Source organism: Conger conger, chromosome 7 (assembly GCF_963514075.1).
Source record: "Conger conger chromosome 7, fConCon1.1, whole genome shotgun sequence".
NCBI lineage: Eukaryota > Metazoa > Chordata > Actinopteri > Anguilliformes > Congridae > Conger > Conger conger.
The window spans coordinates 7,843,242-7,860,752 of NC_083766.1; the positions used below are offsets into that span (position 1 = coordinate 7,843,242).

At 44.8% G+C, this 17,511-nt stretch overlaps 1 protein-coding gene across 1 annotated transcript in view; it reads right to left on the reverse strand.

The window, feature by feature from the left end:
- LOC133132691 (E3 ubiquitin-protein ligase CBL-like) overlaps positions 1-17,511 on the reverse strand; it is a 44,422-nt gene that overhangs the window by 14,679 nt on the left and 12,232 nt on the right. The window contains 3 exon segments of the mRNA XM_061248326.1: positions 1,026-1,147; positions 4,021-4,177; positions 4,532-4,678. Coding sequence (XP_061104310.1) covers positions 1,026-1,147; positions 4,021-4,177; positions 4,532-4,678 — 426 coding nt within the window.

The window sequence follows — 17,511 nt, forward strand, 5'->3', positions numbered from 1 at the left end:
TGAGTGTGAGTGTGAGAGTGAGTGTGTGAGTGAGAGGGAGAGGGAGAGAGGGGGAGAGTGAGAGTGAGTGTGAGAGGAGAGAGGGAGAGGGAGAGTGAGTGAGTGTGTGAGTGAGTGTGAGTGTGTGAGTGAGTGAGTGTAAGTGTGAGAGGGAGAGGGAGAGAGGGGGGAGAGTGAGTGTGAGTGTGAGAGTGTGTGAGTGTGTGAGTGAGTGTGAGTGTGTGAGTGAGTGTGTGAGTGAGTGTGAGTGTGTGAGTGAGTGTGTGAGTGAGTGTGTGAGTGTATCGTCTGCGTGCGTTAGCGAGCGTGTTTGTATGCATGTGTCAATGTGAATAGTATGCGTGCGTTAGCGAGCATGTTTGTATGCATGTGTCAATGTGAATAGTATGCGTGCGTTAGCGAGCGTGTTTGCATGCATGTGTCAATGTGTATAGTATGCGTGCGTTAGCGAGCGTGTTTGTATGTATGTGTCAATGTGTATAGTATGCGTGCGTTAGCGAGCGTGTTTGTATGTATGTGTCAATGTGAATAGTATGCGTGCGTTAGCGAGCGTGTTTGTATGTATGTGTCAATGTGTATTGTATGCATGCGTTAGCGAGCGTGTTTGTATGTATGTGTCAATGTGAATAGTATGCGTGCGTTAGCGAGCGTGTTTGTATGCATGTGTCAATGTGTATAGTATGCGTGCGTTAGCGAGCGTGTTTGTATGTATGTGTCAATGTGTATAGTATGCGTGCGTTAGCGAGCGTGTTTGTATGTATGTGTCAATGTGTATAGTATGCGTGCGTTAGCGAGCGTGTTTGTATGTATGTGTCAATGTGTATAGTATGCGTGCGTTAGCGAGCGTGTTTGCATGTATGTGTCAATGTGAATAGTATGCGTGCGTTAGCGAGCGTGTTTGTATGTATGTGTCAATGTGTATAGTATGCGTGCGTTAGCGAGCGTGTTTGTATGTATGTGTCAATGTGAATAGTATGAGTGCGTTAGCGAGCCTGTTAGCACGGATGCACCGGTGTGTTCCCCACCTGCCAGGCTTGTGGATGAATTTGTGCAGGCGAGCCTTCACCTCGTCGTAGGTGAGGAAGGCCATGTACCCGGGGTGTGTGACCGCCAGACTGTTCCAGTTCCGCAGCAGAGACGACCACGGCTGCAGAGAGAGACGCACAGGCCCGCCATCACACACACAACCACCACCACGGGGTAAGAGCTCTGTCACACGCATGTGTGCCTTTGGCTGAATGTACTAGGCATCCAAAAACAATCAGAATACATTACATTTTGTGCTAAAATATACTATTCTGTGAAGTGGACCCTTCTCTGGCACGCAGGCTACAGTGAGGCTGTTCAAAGCTGGGTCTGTGCTCATTCTCCATATGCATCACACCTCACAAACATATACCTCCTGGCCGAATACTAGGATGTGTTATTCTCTACTGCCATCCAAATTGGAAAGATGGGACACCCTAATACACAACCCCCAAAGAGCCACAGATACTCTTCAGCCAAACATATTCCTTCAGGAGAGAGGGCTCAAGCAAATTTGAGTATACTAATGAGGCTTTTTGTCTGCACGCCACAGGGTTCAAAACCCCTGCCAGAAATGGAGCAGAACATGGTTCAGCGGGGGCGCAGTTCGTGTGGGTGTGAAATACGTTGGCCACAGCGAAAAGGGTGAAGGCTATTTCCGTGAGGTGTTTGGAAGAACTGCAACCACGGCTTCTGTGATTCATTTCAATAAAGGACCGTCAATAGCACATAAAAGTGCCATTATAACAGAAAAAAAAACCCCACTAAAAATACATGTTAACACATTATACAGTATCAGCCACTACAGTATCACGCGATTGACAGAAGAATACAATGTGAAAGTTGCAGCGAAAGGTTATCAGGTTTCTATATCCGGTAAAAGATTTTTTTTTATTTATTTTTTTTAAAGACGACAAATACACTGGAAAAAAATGCCTATAATAAAAGGTCTATAATGAGGATGCAACTCATGATGCAAGCCCTGTTCACTGCAGGGAAACCAACAAGTTCTCTTCCTCAACGAGCGGTGAGAAACAAAAAAAAGCCCTTCTCTTTCTGGGCTGACAGGATAAAAAGAGAACAAGAACTGTGTCTGCAAGCAAAATGTGGAAAAACCCAACTTCCTCCCGAACGAAGACAGAAGAAACAGCCCAACACGCAGTCTGACTTTTCCACGCGCCACAGAGAAGTGATCAACTGACAAAACGCTGATAAAATGTGACACTGGTCAGCGTACGTTTAAAAGTAACCCGCCTGACGCGCAGGCCGCTCGGCAAGAACATCCCAAAATAGGGCTGCGGCGTTTCCGCGGAAACATTACATCATCGCAAGCGCCAGAAAAACGTACAGTTGAGAAGGCCCCCGCAGTGGATGGGCAGCACTCAACAGCACAACCAGGGATAAAAGGACACGGAGTGTGCCGGGTCTGGGTCATGCCAATCTCGATTACCTACACGCGCTTCAGTGCCAGAGCACATTCTTTTAACGGGCCACGTCGGGAATAACGAAAATGACTGCAAATTACCACGCGCAATAAAAACAGAATATTTAGACGATGTGAAACTTGGTGGCACAGCAGCGCAGTGTGTCATGCAGTGTTGTCAGTGACGACCACAGCTCACGGAGGAAGTCACTGCTGACATGTGCGCTGAGCAATACAAGTATTGCTTTATGACATTGCTTTCTGATTAAAAAAAATGTGTTACATATTTCTTTGAACGGACAAATATTAAGACACGGCTCCAATAACCAGCTAACGGCGATAAAAATGACTCGTGAAACGATCTAATTCTAGGAATACAGAAGAGGTCCATTCATTTGCTGGTCATGAAACCATTTTCAGCCACGATCATTTCTGTAGCATAATTTAAATAGATCCCTTGTAAAAGAAGGTTCCAGTTAATGTTGTTAAACCCATAGGGGATCAACTTCAAAAAAAAAGAAAAAGAATTGGTGCATTTGCGGAAAGTTGACATCGACTAATACATTCAGTTACAAAATAAAAATTGTGTTCAGATAACTGAGAACAAGTACAGCCTCAACTTGCTGAGTGGTCACTTGATATGTATCACTGCGCTAGTGAATTAGCCGTTAGCAAATACTATAGTGCACTGCAGATCGCATCCACAGCTGTTGCACAGTATTCTGTTTTTTCCTAGTAGATCTACCCCAGAGTTTAGATCTACCCCATTGACTTTTTGAATACACAAACCGTGCAGAGGGACTATGTAAAGAAAGGGCTGTAATTCCTACAAGGCATAGGTCTGTAAATGCCCACAAATTACAGAGGCCAAAATTATTTTAAAAATATCAAATACTTATGGACTGCACTGTATATATCAATTGCTTCTTATGCAGGCATTTTATTTATATATAGAAAAACAGATGGATAAGTTAATATATGTACCAATTAAAAAAAAGAAATGCAACTTAGCTACAGTGCAACTAATGTTTCTGATGCATGTAATGCAGTAAACACACTGGTGTGGCAAGAGTTGGCAGATTTCCCAATACAGTAAATTCCATTATTTTAGCATTTTGCCACATATTGCAACACATTTATATACGTGTTTACATATGTGTGAAAAATAACAACTGAGCGTGGTTGCTTTTTTCAGAGTTGTATGCCATTTGCACTGCTGGATGTACATGCATTAAGCCACATACATTTATTGTAATTTGAATACTTTAAAAATGAATAAATCAATCAATCCACAGGAACTGCAGAACAGAGCTCAGGGTTGGGGTCAGGGGTCAGGAGGGCATGACATGGATGGTTCCTGTAGCGTAGTGGTTAAGGTAAATGACTGGGACAGGCAAGGTCGGGGGTTTGAATCCCAGTGTAGCCACAATAAGATCCACACAGCCGTTGGGCCCTTGAGCAAGGCCCTTAACCCTGCATTGCTCCAGGGGAGGATTGTCTCCTGCTTAGTCTAATCAACTGTAAGAGCGTCTACCAAATGCCAATAATGTAATGTAATGAGTTCCCTGTACCTGGAAGAGCCTGGTGAAGATGTCAAACTCGAACACGGAGATGTAGTCGTTGCAGGTGAGGTCTATGGTGGACTTGAGAGCCATGGCCTCTAGGCCAGAGCTGATAGGGTGAAATTCGTGCAGAGCTTGCCGGAACGTTTTCCATGGTACAATGGTCCTGTGGAGAAAAATAGCGGTGGTTACAGAACCGTTGGCTACAAATAGCAGGGGAGGGCGTTCCCCGAGCTCCTTGAGTCAGCCTAGTTCCAAATCTACAATGAGAAATGGATGTGCCTACGAGCAAGGCTTGTTAACACTCCAAACTGAGAAATGTATAATCACACTCTACAGGGTTTGTTAACACTCTACGGTGGGTAAGGGGTGCTAGAATAGAATATATATATAGATATATATCCCCATTATGCAGATTCTAATCAGGTGTCTCCCGGCTTTGCTGACCCAGGCACTTGCTCTTGTAAGGTCAGTGACGACCGGGTTCCGGGGTCTGGCTGGTGAGCCAAGCTCCACTCACTTGTCTGTGAAAGACTTCCTCCAGAACTCGGCGGCGTCAGCCTTGGTGATCCTGAAGTTGTCGCCCTGAAACAGGCCGTTGGGGAAGATGGCTTTCAGCTCGGCCAGCATGTGACTAAATATGAGCGACAGCTTGGTCAGGTTGCGTCTGAGAGAAGAGGAAGAGGAAGAGGGGGGGGGGGGGGGAGAAAAGGGGAAGATGAAGAGAAAAGATATTTGTGACCGCCGTGGCACATCCACTTCAAGGTTCAAAGTGTTTTGTGTTCAGAGATGCTCTTTCTGCATACCACTGCTGAATGCACAGTCATTTGAGTTACGGTTGCCCTCCCGTCACCACGAACCAGGCTGACCATTCACCTGACCTCTCTCACCAACAAGGCATTTTGCACACAGAACTGCCACTCGCTGGATGTTTTTTTTTGTTTTTCTCTATACACTCTAGAGACCGTTGTATGTGAACATCCCAGGAGATCGGCGGTTTTTAGACGTGCATGGTCGAAGTCACTTAGATCCCATTTCTTCCCCATTCTGATGTTTGCTCTGAACAACAACTGAACAGTTTACACCTCTACCTAACAGAGCGGTCATAACGAGGGTTATATTTCACTTTGCTCACCATCGAAAAAACAATAGGGTGACACACACACACACAGCTCACATTACACACATTCATCCTCCAAATGCCCACAGCGTCATATCGACCGAGGAGCATTGGTTCACAGTTCTGGGCGGCCTGAAGCGTAATGGTTAAGGTACATGACTGGGACATGCAAGGTGAGTGGTTCTAATCCCAGTATAACCACAATAAGATCCGCACAGCCGTTGGGCCCTTGAGCAAGGCCCTTAACCCTGCATTGCTCCAGGGGAGGATCGTCTCCTGCTTAGTCTAATCAACTGTACGTCACTCTGGATAAGAGCGTCTGCCAAATGCCAGTAATGTAATGTAATGTAATGTATGCGCCTTGCTGAAGGGATTAACTGCACCTTCAGCCAGGAATCCATCTTGCAACATTCCGGTTGCACCACACTGCCACCCCAGCACTTGCACTTACACTTCCCATTATAGTCATGACACAGCAGACGTGTGCCAGGAAGGATCTCATTACATTATATTACATCTCATTACATTACATTACATTAATGGCATTTGGCAGACGCTCTTATCCAGAGCGATGTACAGTCGATTAGATGACGCAGGAGACAATCCTCCCCTGGAGCAATGCAGGGTTAAGGGCCTTAACCCCAACAGCTGTGCGGATCTTACTGCAGCTACACCAGGGATCAAACCACCGACCTTGTGGTGTACCTTAACCACGACGTTACAGGCCGCCGATATATATACATCAAAGCTTTAACGCCAACAGTAGGCATAGAGGACTCGTATCCATTAGTAATTAGCTACTGGACAATGGACCAGGGTCAAATATGTAATTGTTCTGGATTCAAATACCTTTCTATGCTTTACAGAGCTTGTCTCGTGTATTGGAAACCTACGGTATGAAAATGAAAATGGCAAACCCCACCTTCTGGTCATCTTGGTTGGCTCAATTGCACCAGGCAAAATCAATTGAGCACAGAAAAGTATTTGAATCCGAAACAATTGCGCATCTGACCCAGGTCTGCTAATGACATTGTAGTGCAGCATGCTAAAATGCTAAAAGTGCATTATACTGCATGCTAAAATGCTAAAAGTGCATTATACTGCATGCTAAAATGCTAAAAGTGCATTATACTGCATGCTAAAATGCTAAAAGTGCATTATACTGCATGCTAAAATGCTAAAAGTGCATCATACTGCATGCTAAAATGCTAAAAGTGCATCATACTGCAAGCTAAAATACACAGGCAGACGCTGTGTGTCCTCATCAGGGTGTCTTCCTCGGCAATCCTTTCCTTTGTTTCACACTGTCACACAAAATGGACGCTTTGTACAATTAATTTCCTGAAGGGTAAGGGCAGATGAGCGGGACTTGTAGTCTCATATCATAAGACAATCCCACGACGAGCCGCGTGCACGTCAATCGGTGTTTACCGACACAGTTCTGCATTCTTGCTTCTGTGACTGCAGTGTCACACGAATGACACTGAACACATGAACATCGACTGCTTTTACTACGGCATTAACAGAGCTAAAAAAAAAAAAATACAAACTCTTATCGGCCAAATAACGCAAAATGAAGGAAGAAAAGCAGACTTTTTTTTCTGACACATTTTTAATCATGTTTCCATTTCCCACACACATCTGGTGTCTCTAAGGCCACTCGAAGCTGCGCAGTGAAACAACCACATCCACCTTGCAAACTTCGCAAGTGGTTGAAAAGTTGTCATTTTTCCGCGTAGACCCGATTCCTGCGTGGTCGTGCCGAGCACGCGGGATAAAGGCACGCAGAGGGTTTGGCACACGTACATACGTGTGCGGAGCGTCAGAGGTTTGGCTGAGGAGACCGTAGCCCCCCAGCTCCGTCGGATTGTGCAGGGCAGGAACAGAGAGCAGGGCGAGAGAGAGGAGATGGGCGTGAGAAAGAATGCTGGCGGCGTTCCTGAGTCTGCTGTGGGGGTGGGAAGGGTGCAGCTACAGGCCCCGCTGCTACACGGAGACGGAGTGGACAGAAGGCACCAAAAAAAAAAACCCCCAAAAAAACACCAAAATAACTGATGCTCCCCTGTCGGCCACATCGGTAAATGAACACAAATGCTCTCGGCCATATTGGCTGACATTGAGAATCCATGAAAGGCATTCAATAACCAAAGAAGGGTGCTCATTCGGCTAGGGAAGGCACTCTTTTCGTGAAGATGGACACCTAATTCCGCTAATTTTGTTAAGTGCCCTGACTCAGTTATAGTAGTTCTGTGGAACTCCCCTGGTACCTGCATGAGTCAATGTGCTGGTCACTGCTCCGCCCACAAACCGACCACATACCAACTGCATCATCTATACATTTATTCAAATCATCTACAGCTACCACTCCCATCTACAACTGTCTATCAACAACACAACAGCACGTACAATTTCAATGTCTGTGTGTGTGAGAGTATGAGTGTGCGTGTGTGTGTGTGTGTGTGCAGGCATCTGTTTGGGTACTTCTTGGGTGTTAGCCATTGGCTCAAACACTAAGACAATGACATTACATCCACCCCCTCGCTAAAATCCCAGCACCCGTCGACTTCGCCCTACAGTTGCTATGGCTACAGGCCCCGCTCCCTTGGACACAGCGCTCTTGTCAGCTCCTCTTCCTCTCTCTTGCTCTGACCTTTGACCTGCAGCTGGCTGCTCCCGTCTCATTTCCTGTTTTCACTGATAAAAGCGTCTCTGTCGCAGGCAGGGACAGAGAGGGAGAGATAGGGAGAGGGCTCGTAGTGAGAGCGCTACAGAGGAAACTAGAGAGACAAGAGACTGCCACACATCGCATTTAATCATCATTTTTTCCCCCCATTTAGTCTTTACCATTACCACATATTTATCAGGTCACTACAAAAAGGAGAAGAATATTGGTGGAAGAAAATTACATTTATCACAGCATATTTATCGGACACTGCAGTGTGCAAAATTCTAGTCAGAAGTGACTGTTCCCTGTATAAATTGCTTAATCTACGCTCAGATTATTCTGAACTAAGGCACTCGAAAAATTATCCTTCGACGCACCACACCTGGGTCTGTTACGAACACCCCAGTGATCTTGATGTATTCATGAAAACCAGACACACAATTTGGACTGTTCCAACAACAACAACAACAACAACAACAAAAAAAAATGAATCCATAAGCTCTGCACCACAGAACACAGAGGGCCCAGGATAGCCTAACCCCCAACCCTTCCTCATATCTAAATGAAACCCTAACTTCCCACACAAATACAAGGGTCAGAAGGGGAGAAAACCATCCCCCAATGCAAGATCTAGCCCGGTGTTTCTCAACCCTGGTCCTGAACTCACTGTGTATGCTTGTTTCTGCTTCAACCAGATCAGCACAATTCTCGACTGTAATGAGCTGCTAATTCTTCTTACTTAGACACCAATTGTTCTTCATTAAATTTACATCCATTGAAGGATGATTGACCCTCTTTAAAAAGCCACATTATATCGTTATGTATGTCCCAAACTTATACTTTCATTTCCTGTGCAGCATATACTATACTACTAACCTCGAATGAGGTTCCATTTTTTATTGATTTAAATCGCAGACTCACTGGTGAAATCAGTTGGGTCCAATTTGTTGAGTGTGTAGCCAAAACCGGAAGGCATCTGTGTAAAATTTACTGACAGCAAATGCCAAAAGCCACACTGCGTTAAAACAAGTTTAACCACACAATTATGGTAGAACATAAACCCATTTTAAACAACCCTAATTGACCAAGAGCAACAGCATGCACAGTTGGTCTAGCCTATATATGTCCGGTGTCTGTCTGTGACGATAGCCCTGTGAATAATCCTTCACTTACAAACTCACCGTGCCGTGGGTCGGCTCTGACCCTACTAGTTAACCTTTGCGCCCACAATGAACAATACCTCCATGCCTGCTTATGTTCTCAAAAAAATACACGTCCAGAATACACACGCAGATAAATTACAGTGAATAAAAAAAGAGATAGCATGCAAAAGAAAGAGAAAGAGAGGGGATGATCTTAGTTGGAAGAGCACACTGTCTTTTTGATGTGTCATAACTGCGCCAGCTTATCAGATCACAGTGGCACACGAGGAATTTCTGTTTTTTCAGTGAATGTTCTCATAGGCCAGGTCTCTGAAGCACCGCTTCTAGGCTTTGTGTCTTCGGTGCAGTACAGCGCACTGCATGAATACACTTGGCAAATACATTTAAATGTTCACAAAGCAGCTTTCCCCAAATTGCAGAGAAAAACGTATGCATCACGTCGAAATGAAAATAACGATCGTCCGACAACTCCACCGAAAGCTTTGGCTTTCGCGGAGGAATGCAGCTCCACGCGAACAAGCGAGCTGAGAACAGCACTCGGTACGTGCGACTGCGCATATGAAGATATCACTTCTCAAATATTTAACAATCAACGGCTGAGCGGCAGAACCACCCCGTTATCACACCCACTCCTCTCAGGAAACGGCCAATGAGGGGGTGCGTGCTCATGCACAAACACACACGCATAGACACATACAGGCGCACACACACACACACACACACACACTCACTCACAAACGTGCACACACACACACACACACACACACACACACACAGACACACAGACACATCACACACACACACAAACACACACGCATAGACACATAGACGCACGCACGCACGCACGGACGTGTGCACACAGACACACACACACACACACACACACAGAGACACACACTGACACGTGCAGACACATATACCGCAAATGGATGGAAAACTCATAGGACGGTCTATTTTGAGCAAGCGTGATATGGGTGGGCAGACAGTCTACCTTAACCACTACGCTACAGGGTCTATTTTGGGCAAGCACCGCTACATGGCAGCCTGTAGCATAGTGGTTAATGTAAATGACTGGGACACGCAAGGTCGGTGGTACTATCCCCGGTGTCGCCACAATAAGATCCGCATGGTGGTTGGGCCGTTGAACAAGGCCCATAACCCTGCATTGCTCCAGGGGAGGATTGTCTTCTCCTTCGTCTAATCAACTGTACGTCGCTCTGGATAAGAGCGTCAGCCAAATGGCACTAATGTAATAATAATGCAGTGTTATTTACACCAAGCATTTCATTCCACACAACCAAACAGAGAAGGGGAAGAAAAAAAAATAATAACCTTAAAATGGCCCGCCCTATGAGTTTGGCCTTTTCATAGATATCACGCTTGCCCAAAATAGACCGTCTGATCCAGGAAACTAGATTCTACAAACCACAAATGGGGTGGCACTTTCATTAGAAAAGTTCCCAATAATTTTTTTCTTTTTAAATAGGCTGGGACTGCTACTTCTTATTGCACTACCAGCCAGGCTGCTTCATATCAAGCACGTTTCCAGAAAGCTTTCACCATTTTCTACCAACTACCCATGAAGTGTAAAAACCCCACATGCAGTAGAACAGCGTGCTCCTTCGCCCAAACGGAGATACACAGCTGAGTTTGACCAAATTGTACGCAGTAAACAATTTGAAAGGGTGAACAAGTCATTCACATAGCTTATTGTTGTGTGGTTATTCACATAACCACACAACGCAGCATGTGTACACGCTAAAATGTATATAAACGGTTTGCTATTTTATGACGGTAAAATGGCAAAATGGTTTCCTTTTTTAGTATTTGATTTTAAGTTTCATTTTTTACAATCAGTTGTCCGTCACATTGTAGAAAGTTCTCCTTTTATGGGAAGCATGAATAGGACTATTGCACCTTTTACCTTAGATGAGACATGGCCCTGCATTTAAATGTGAAATTGACGCGTATTTGCTAGAAAAATGAACCAGTTTGTTTACTAGCAACTACTTTTGCAGCTACAAGTACTAGGGCACAGCCATCTTGAAACAAGCTAGGTTGGTTTGTCTCAGCTGGCAAAGCTATTCCAAGGACTAGGCAGTTGGCTTTCAATAATGGGTGATACATTTTTAAGTCCATAATTCTTTAATTCAACTTTGTTTAATTGTATATTAAACTCTGACTTCCACTTTCAAATGCCAGGAGATCTCATTGTTGAGAAGCCAATTACAAGCAGATTTCTAATTCACAAAAACAACAGATGTCATTGAGCAAGCTTTGAATTTACAAAACTTGGTTTTGACACACCAATTAAACAAAATATGGTACAGCCACAGTGCAGCATGGTTTAACTGCAGAGGACAAACAAACAACGGTTCCTATGACAGAATTTTGTTTAATAAATAGGGCAATAATGTGTTTTTGAAATTTTCAGGAAGTAGACATAGGCTGCTGAGCTGACAAATTGGCAAAATGGATGCAACTACCTCATGCAGATAATCCTTGTGAAAACCTTCTCTGTATATTATATTTTCTAAGTCATTTGTTAACTGAGATGACAAGAGCATTGCTAACTTACAGACTGTTGCAGTGGGTCCTGCATCGTTTTCATAGCGGTTCACGAATCATTTCACTACCACTGACTTAATATCTGGTAAGAATTTATGTGACATTAATAAAAGTGTTACTTCAACAACTGATTATTGTATTTTGTAAAATAGCAGTTCAGAAGACGGTGAATCTGGACCATGTCAGCACCAACTGTTCGCAGGCGGTCAAGCGGGGCAGCACATTGGCTGTAGTGTCACCCAGGGAGACAAGATTTCCATCTCATTATGCATGCATGGACAACTCCTCTGGCCAATCAGACGCTTCCACTGTAGTCTGCAGGGAAACCCCTCCAGCAGAAGAGCGCCTGCAGATCTTGGACTGGGGCCTTCAGCAGAAAGAAACGCAGCTGGCAGTACAATTTGAGAGTGGGTGCGCTCAAATGAACTAAGAGAGGACACTGCATCTATCCTACGGTTATAACGAGCCATTTGGAGAAGAAAAAGCTAGATAAAAAAATAAAATAAAAAAAACAGATGAAAAAAATTTTGAAGTGGGCAGTTACAATACAAGACTAGCTTGACATATTATTAATACATGAACATGATATAATACAGCAAAAGTTTAGTTCAACTGCAGTATAACCCTCAAACAAAGGATCACGATGAGGAAATGAGAAATGTCAATTTTCCACATGACTGTGTACTGTACATCCACGCTAATGCAAGTTTTTGAGGCTGCTAGGTCCCATATGTCCATCTGTGCACTAAAACTAAAGTGAATCAACAGGTAATGTTGGATATTTAGCCAACAGAGGGAACGGGGTGGGGGGTGAAAGAAAACTTCTTTTTTTAGCTGAACAGACGTTTTAGCTGCACGAATGAGGAGAAGCTAAAGCACTCACTCGGTGGGGGGGGGGGGGGCAAAGAGGGAAATGGAAACTGTGACAATGCAAGCGCATAATCTCACTTCAGCCACTTCCCATTAGTCAGCCACTCGTGTCACTGAAAAATTAAGATATGCACGTAGATTGTATTTTCGAACTTCACACAGATTCACTAGCGATAAAGAAAAAAAAAAAAGAAGGCCGTTATATTTCCTTAAACACACCTGTTGTACACGGCTGATAAGCTAGCTCTCTGTGCACCCGCAGACAGGACGCCTGGCACCAGCCACAACAACGCTGAAGGCGGGGAAGGGAGGGCTCCAGCTAAGCCGTTACCTTTATCCTTCATCACTCTACGAACTGCCACAGGGTCCCAACCGCCCTAAAGAAAAGGCACAGGGCCTCAGGACCTTTTCATGGTTCAGCCCCTGTGTACCATCTACCAGCACAATTACTTTCATTATTTATTACAGAAGTTTCTGAACTCCTGCCACTACATTACTGCTGTTGCACTATGTGTGGAATGCCATAGCGCTTCTATAATGGACCTTATGAACATTTACCTGTCCGTATGTCACTTGTGTATGACAAGAAGGTTACAGTACAGTTTTTTTCTTCACAATCACTATCTACAGTACAGTCCCCTCTGAAATTGGACTGTATTGGAAAATCAAGGTAAATTATTTTCCGCTATACACTGAAGGCAATAGAGTTTGAGGTCAAAAGACGTACATGAGATGAGAGATCAGAAAAGATGAACCAACATGAAGATGAGAGACCTGTCTTTGAGATAAAAGCAAGCCATTTTGAAGCTTATAAAAAAAGGGGAAAATCCATTGCACAAGCATTGAGGATAGCTTGCACAACGACTTGAAATATCCTGAAAAAGAAAGAAACCGCTGGCGTACTGAGCAACAGACATCTAACAGGTCGACCTAGAAAAACAACAGCAGTTGATGACAAACATTGTGAGGGCCATGAAGAAAAACCCCAAAACACCAGTCAGTGACATCACAAACCATCTCCACAGGACAGAGATGAAGGCATCTCAATCAACTGTTCGAAGAAGACATAGAGAGCAGCAATATAAGGGCTATACCACAAGATGTAAACCACCAAACAGTAGTAAGAATTGAAAGGCAAGATAACAATTAAAAGAAGTACAGAGATGAGCCAAAAAAGTTCTGGAACAAAGTTTTATGGACTGATGAGACTGAGATTAACCTCTACCAAAGTCATGGAAAGGCCAGTGTGGAAAAAGAAGGGATCCAAAACATACAAGCTCATCAGTGAAGCACGGTGGAAGAAGTGTCATGGCTTGGGCTTGCATGGCTGCTTCTGGAGTGGGCTCACAAATCTTTATTGATGTAACTCATGATGGGAGCAGCAGGATGAATACAGAAGTCTACAAAAACATTCTTTCTGCCAACTTATGGAGAAATGCATCCAAACGAATTCATCATGCAGCAAGACAATAACCCAAAATACAACAAAGGACCTCATGGACGGTTTTAGACTGGTCAAGTCGATCACCAGACCTTGAGCATACATTTCACCTCCTGAAGAGGGGATTGATGGGAAAAACCCCCAGAAACAAACAACTGAAAGGGGCTGCAGTAAAAGCTTGGAAAAGCATCACAAAAGAAGAATGCAACAGTTTGGTGATGTCAGTGGGTCGAGGGGTCGTTGCAGTTATTGCAAGCAAGGGATATGCAACCAAATATAAAGTGTTCTATCATTTACTTAAAAACTCTCTGTTCCAATACGTTTGCACACATAAAAATTGTGTGGTCTGATACCAAATGTGCTATGTTCTAAGTAGTTTACCACATCTAGATGTAAATAACTCTTGTCTAGTGTTCATCTTTTTAATCTCAACCACAAATATATTCGGTGTATTGCAAAAACAAAGGAGTTGGCCTTGCCATTACAATACTTTTGGAGGGGACTGTATATTGCCGATAGCTAATCTTATTGAATGCTAAAAGTAATATGTCAAGGTAGATTAAAAAAAGAAAAAAGAAAAAAAATGTAATGTCTCCATTATACCGGTGTGTTTTTGGGAATAGTTTAGCCTCTGAGACCCCCCCCCGCTCTCGAGTGCAGGCGGGCCCCACAGCTGTCCCTGGAGGGCCGCAGGACCCCGACTTTCCCACATTGAATAGGCCCGCTTCTGACCTAGGAGTGGATGCTTTTTACGCCCCCCACCCCCCATCCTTCACCCCTGCTTTCCCCAGAGCTCTTCTGAATAATGCCTCTCTGCAGCCAAAAACGCCCCCTTCTCCCCTTCTCCCCTCTCCCCTTCTCCACTGCGGCCCCCGCGCAAGACCCTGGCCCGAGGTGGGGGGGCTCAGCTCGGTGCAGGGCCCTTCCTCCTGACGGACATCTGCATAACGTCTGGCTCCACGACTCCTCCGCTACAGCGAATCCCCCTGCTTAGCATTCTAGCCAAACCTCCTAGCAAAGCTGTGTGTGCCGCCACAACACCCCCCCCCCCCCCCCCCTCCCCCCGAAATAAGCCTGCTCCTCTCCACCACACTCCCACTGCACTGAGGCCTCCCTGAGTTCACAGGAAACAGGTGTGTGACTGTGTATGTTTGCCTGTCTTTGTGATAATGTGTGTGTGTGTGTGTGTGTGTGAATACGAGCGTGTGCCGGCGCATATGTGGACCAGTACGAGCGTACCAGGAGCAAATACGTACGCATGTACCTGCCACATCCGGGCGGGGTCGGTTATCTGTGGTGCGAGGCAGGCAGAGCGTTCAGTTGGTTATCAACCCATCTGTTGGGGGGCGCGCGGGGGGTGGGTGGGGGGGGGGGGGGGCAACAAAGACACAGCTCCCGGCGGTAAACTGATACCGAAGCCCCTCCTACACACCTCTAGGGTGTGGAATGAAGGGGCCTGAACTGACAGCCTGACGTCAACGTGCTTCTCTGCATTTTTTTAACAATCACTTGTTTTCTATCGGTATTGGCAACAGCTAATCTTATTGTACGCTCAAAGCAATAAGCCGCTCGAGAAAAGGTAGATAAAAAAAAAAAAAAAATACGAAAAAAATTATAATAATAATACAATAAAGCAGGTATAATGTAACTCCGTTACACCTGTGCGTTTCCGGGGAATAGTTCTGCCACCCCCTTCCCCGCCCCACCGTGGTCCCTGAAGGGGTGCGGGACACCTCCTTTCCCATACTGGCCAGGACAGAACCATTTGAATGTTACGTTAACGACCTCAATAAAATGCTGCGTGCCGCTTGCTTATTTGCCTTCTTGCTCTAGGTTCCCAAACAGCCGGAAGACGAGTTGGCTAGCACGCGCCAAGAGCCGGCGAAAATGACCCTGCCGGCAGTGCGCAGGTTTCGCCACGCAGAGAAGGGGGCCACGCGGAGAAGGGGGCCACGCGGAGTAGGGGGCCACGCGGAGAAGGGTTGGGACGGGCCGATTCCAAAACAAAAGACGTTTCTACATCCTCGGATACGCGAAGATGAGCAGTTACAAGTTTCTGTTTGGGGGGGGCAGATTTATGTAGACTACAGGAAGGAAATAAGTTCTGAAAGATGCTTGTTTTAATGCAAAGGCTAGTGACAAGCTAAACTTGTCCCCAGCACAGAACACAAGCCCAATACCTCGCCATGAAAAGGCACCTTCACACACATGCACACACACGTGAGAGACTCATTCAACAAAGGTACATTTTGAATAACAAAGTTTGCTCCCTGAAAACAAATTCATTGAGTTTCCTGTGTAAAAGTTACAGATTATTTGCACATTAACGGGGACAGAGAGGGAGCCTTATTGCCGTGTCTGCAACTGGTCACCATTAGGTGTCAGCAGGATTCAGAAGAGAACAGGAAGGATGTAGGGGCGGCCTGTTGCGTAGTGGTTAAGGTAAATGACTGGTACACGCAAGGTCGGTGGTTCTAATCCCGGTGTAGCCACAATAAGACCCACACAGCCTTAACCCTGGATTGCTCCAGGGGAGGATTGTCTCCTGCTTAGTCTAATCAACTGGTACGTCGCTCTGGATTAATGTAATTGTTAATGTAATTAATGTAATGTAATGTAATGAAAAACTGACTGAATGCCAATGATGCCACTTTTGCAGTTTTATTTTATGAATTTATTTTTTTAAACCACAAGCACCGTTCTTAAAACCTTGACTTAAAACACCAATGTCAGTTTTACCACATAAGTTCATATTTGACATTACATTACATTATTGGCATTTGGCAGACGCTCTTATCCAGAGCCACATACCAATTGATTAGACTAAGCAGGGGACAATCCTCCCCTGGAGCAATGCAGGGTTAAGGGCCTTGTTCAAGGGCCCAACGGCTGTGCAGATATTATTGTGGCTACACCAGAATTAGAACCACCGACCTTGCGTGTCCCAGTCATGTACCTTAACCTTAAGAGGTTAAGGTACTCTTCCAAAGGTTTCTTCCTTTGGAAGAGAACATGTAGAAATGTAGCATATGAATAAACTAGGTACTGAGAAACATTAAACAAATGTGTGGAACTAGTGCAAAAATGTTAGACCTCAATACTCACTTAAAAACATAATACAAATCGCAAAAACGTGTCCAGACTATTCAGTTTGGTCTTAAAATGCTTTCCTTTCTACTTTAACAAACACTGGGAATGGAGCTCATTCATGCTGACAATTAGAGGAAACCCAACCGCCACTCTCCTCAAAGAGAACAATCGAATCGGTTTCTAATCCAGTAATGCGACGCCACTAATATCACTCAACATAAAAACATATCTGAGATCACCTTGCCTGCCACCACCTCCAAACCCAGTTCACACATGTAAACCTCGGCCTGATCTGGCTGAAAAGCACCCAACCTGTAACCTACAGACTGTAACAAACTAGTAAAGAAGGCAAACTTCAGCTCCTCATGCCTGACGTTCAGCATTATAGTAAATATGGTCAATTCTGGGCCCATTAAGACCATCTCCAGGGTGGACTGAGCAACATATACATTGCCACTTGGATAGAAACGAAACCAAACGCAGATTTCTGAGAGTACACTTGTCGCAAGGGTCCACCGATTTTGTGTTTTTTCTTCCTGGGTTCGTTTCATAACATATAAACACCCCCTTCTCCAAAACCCAT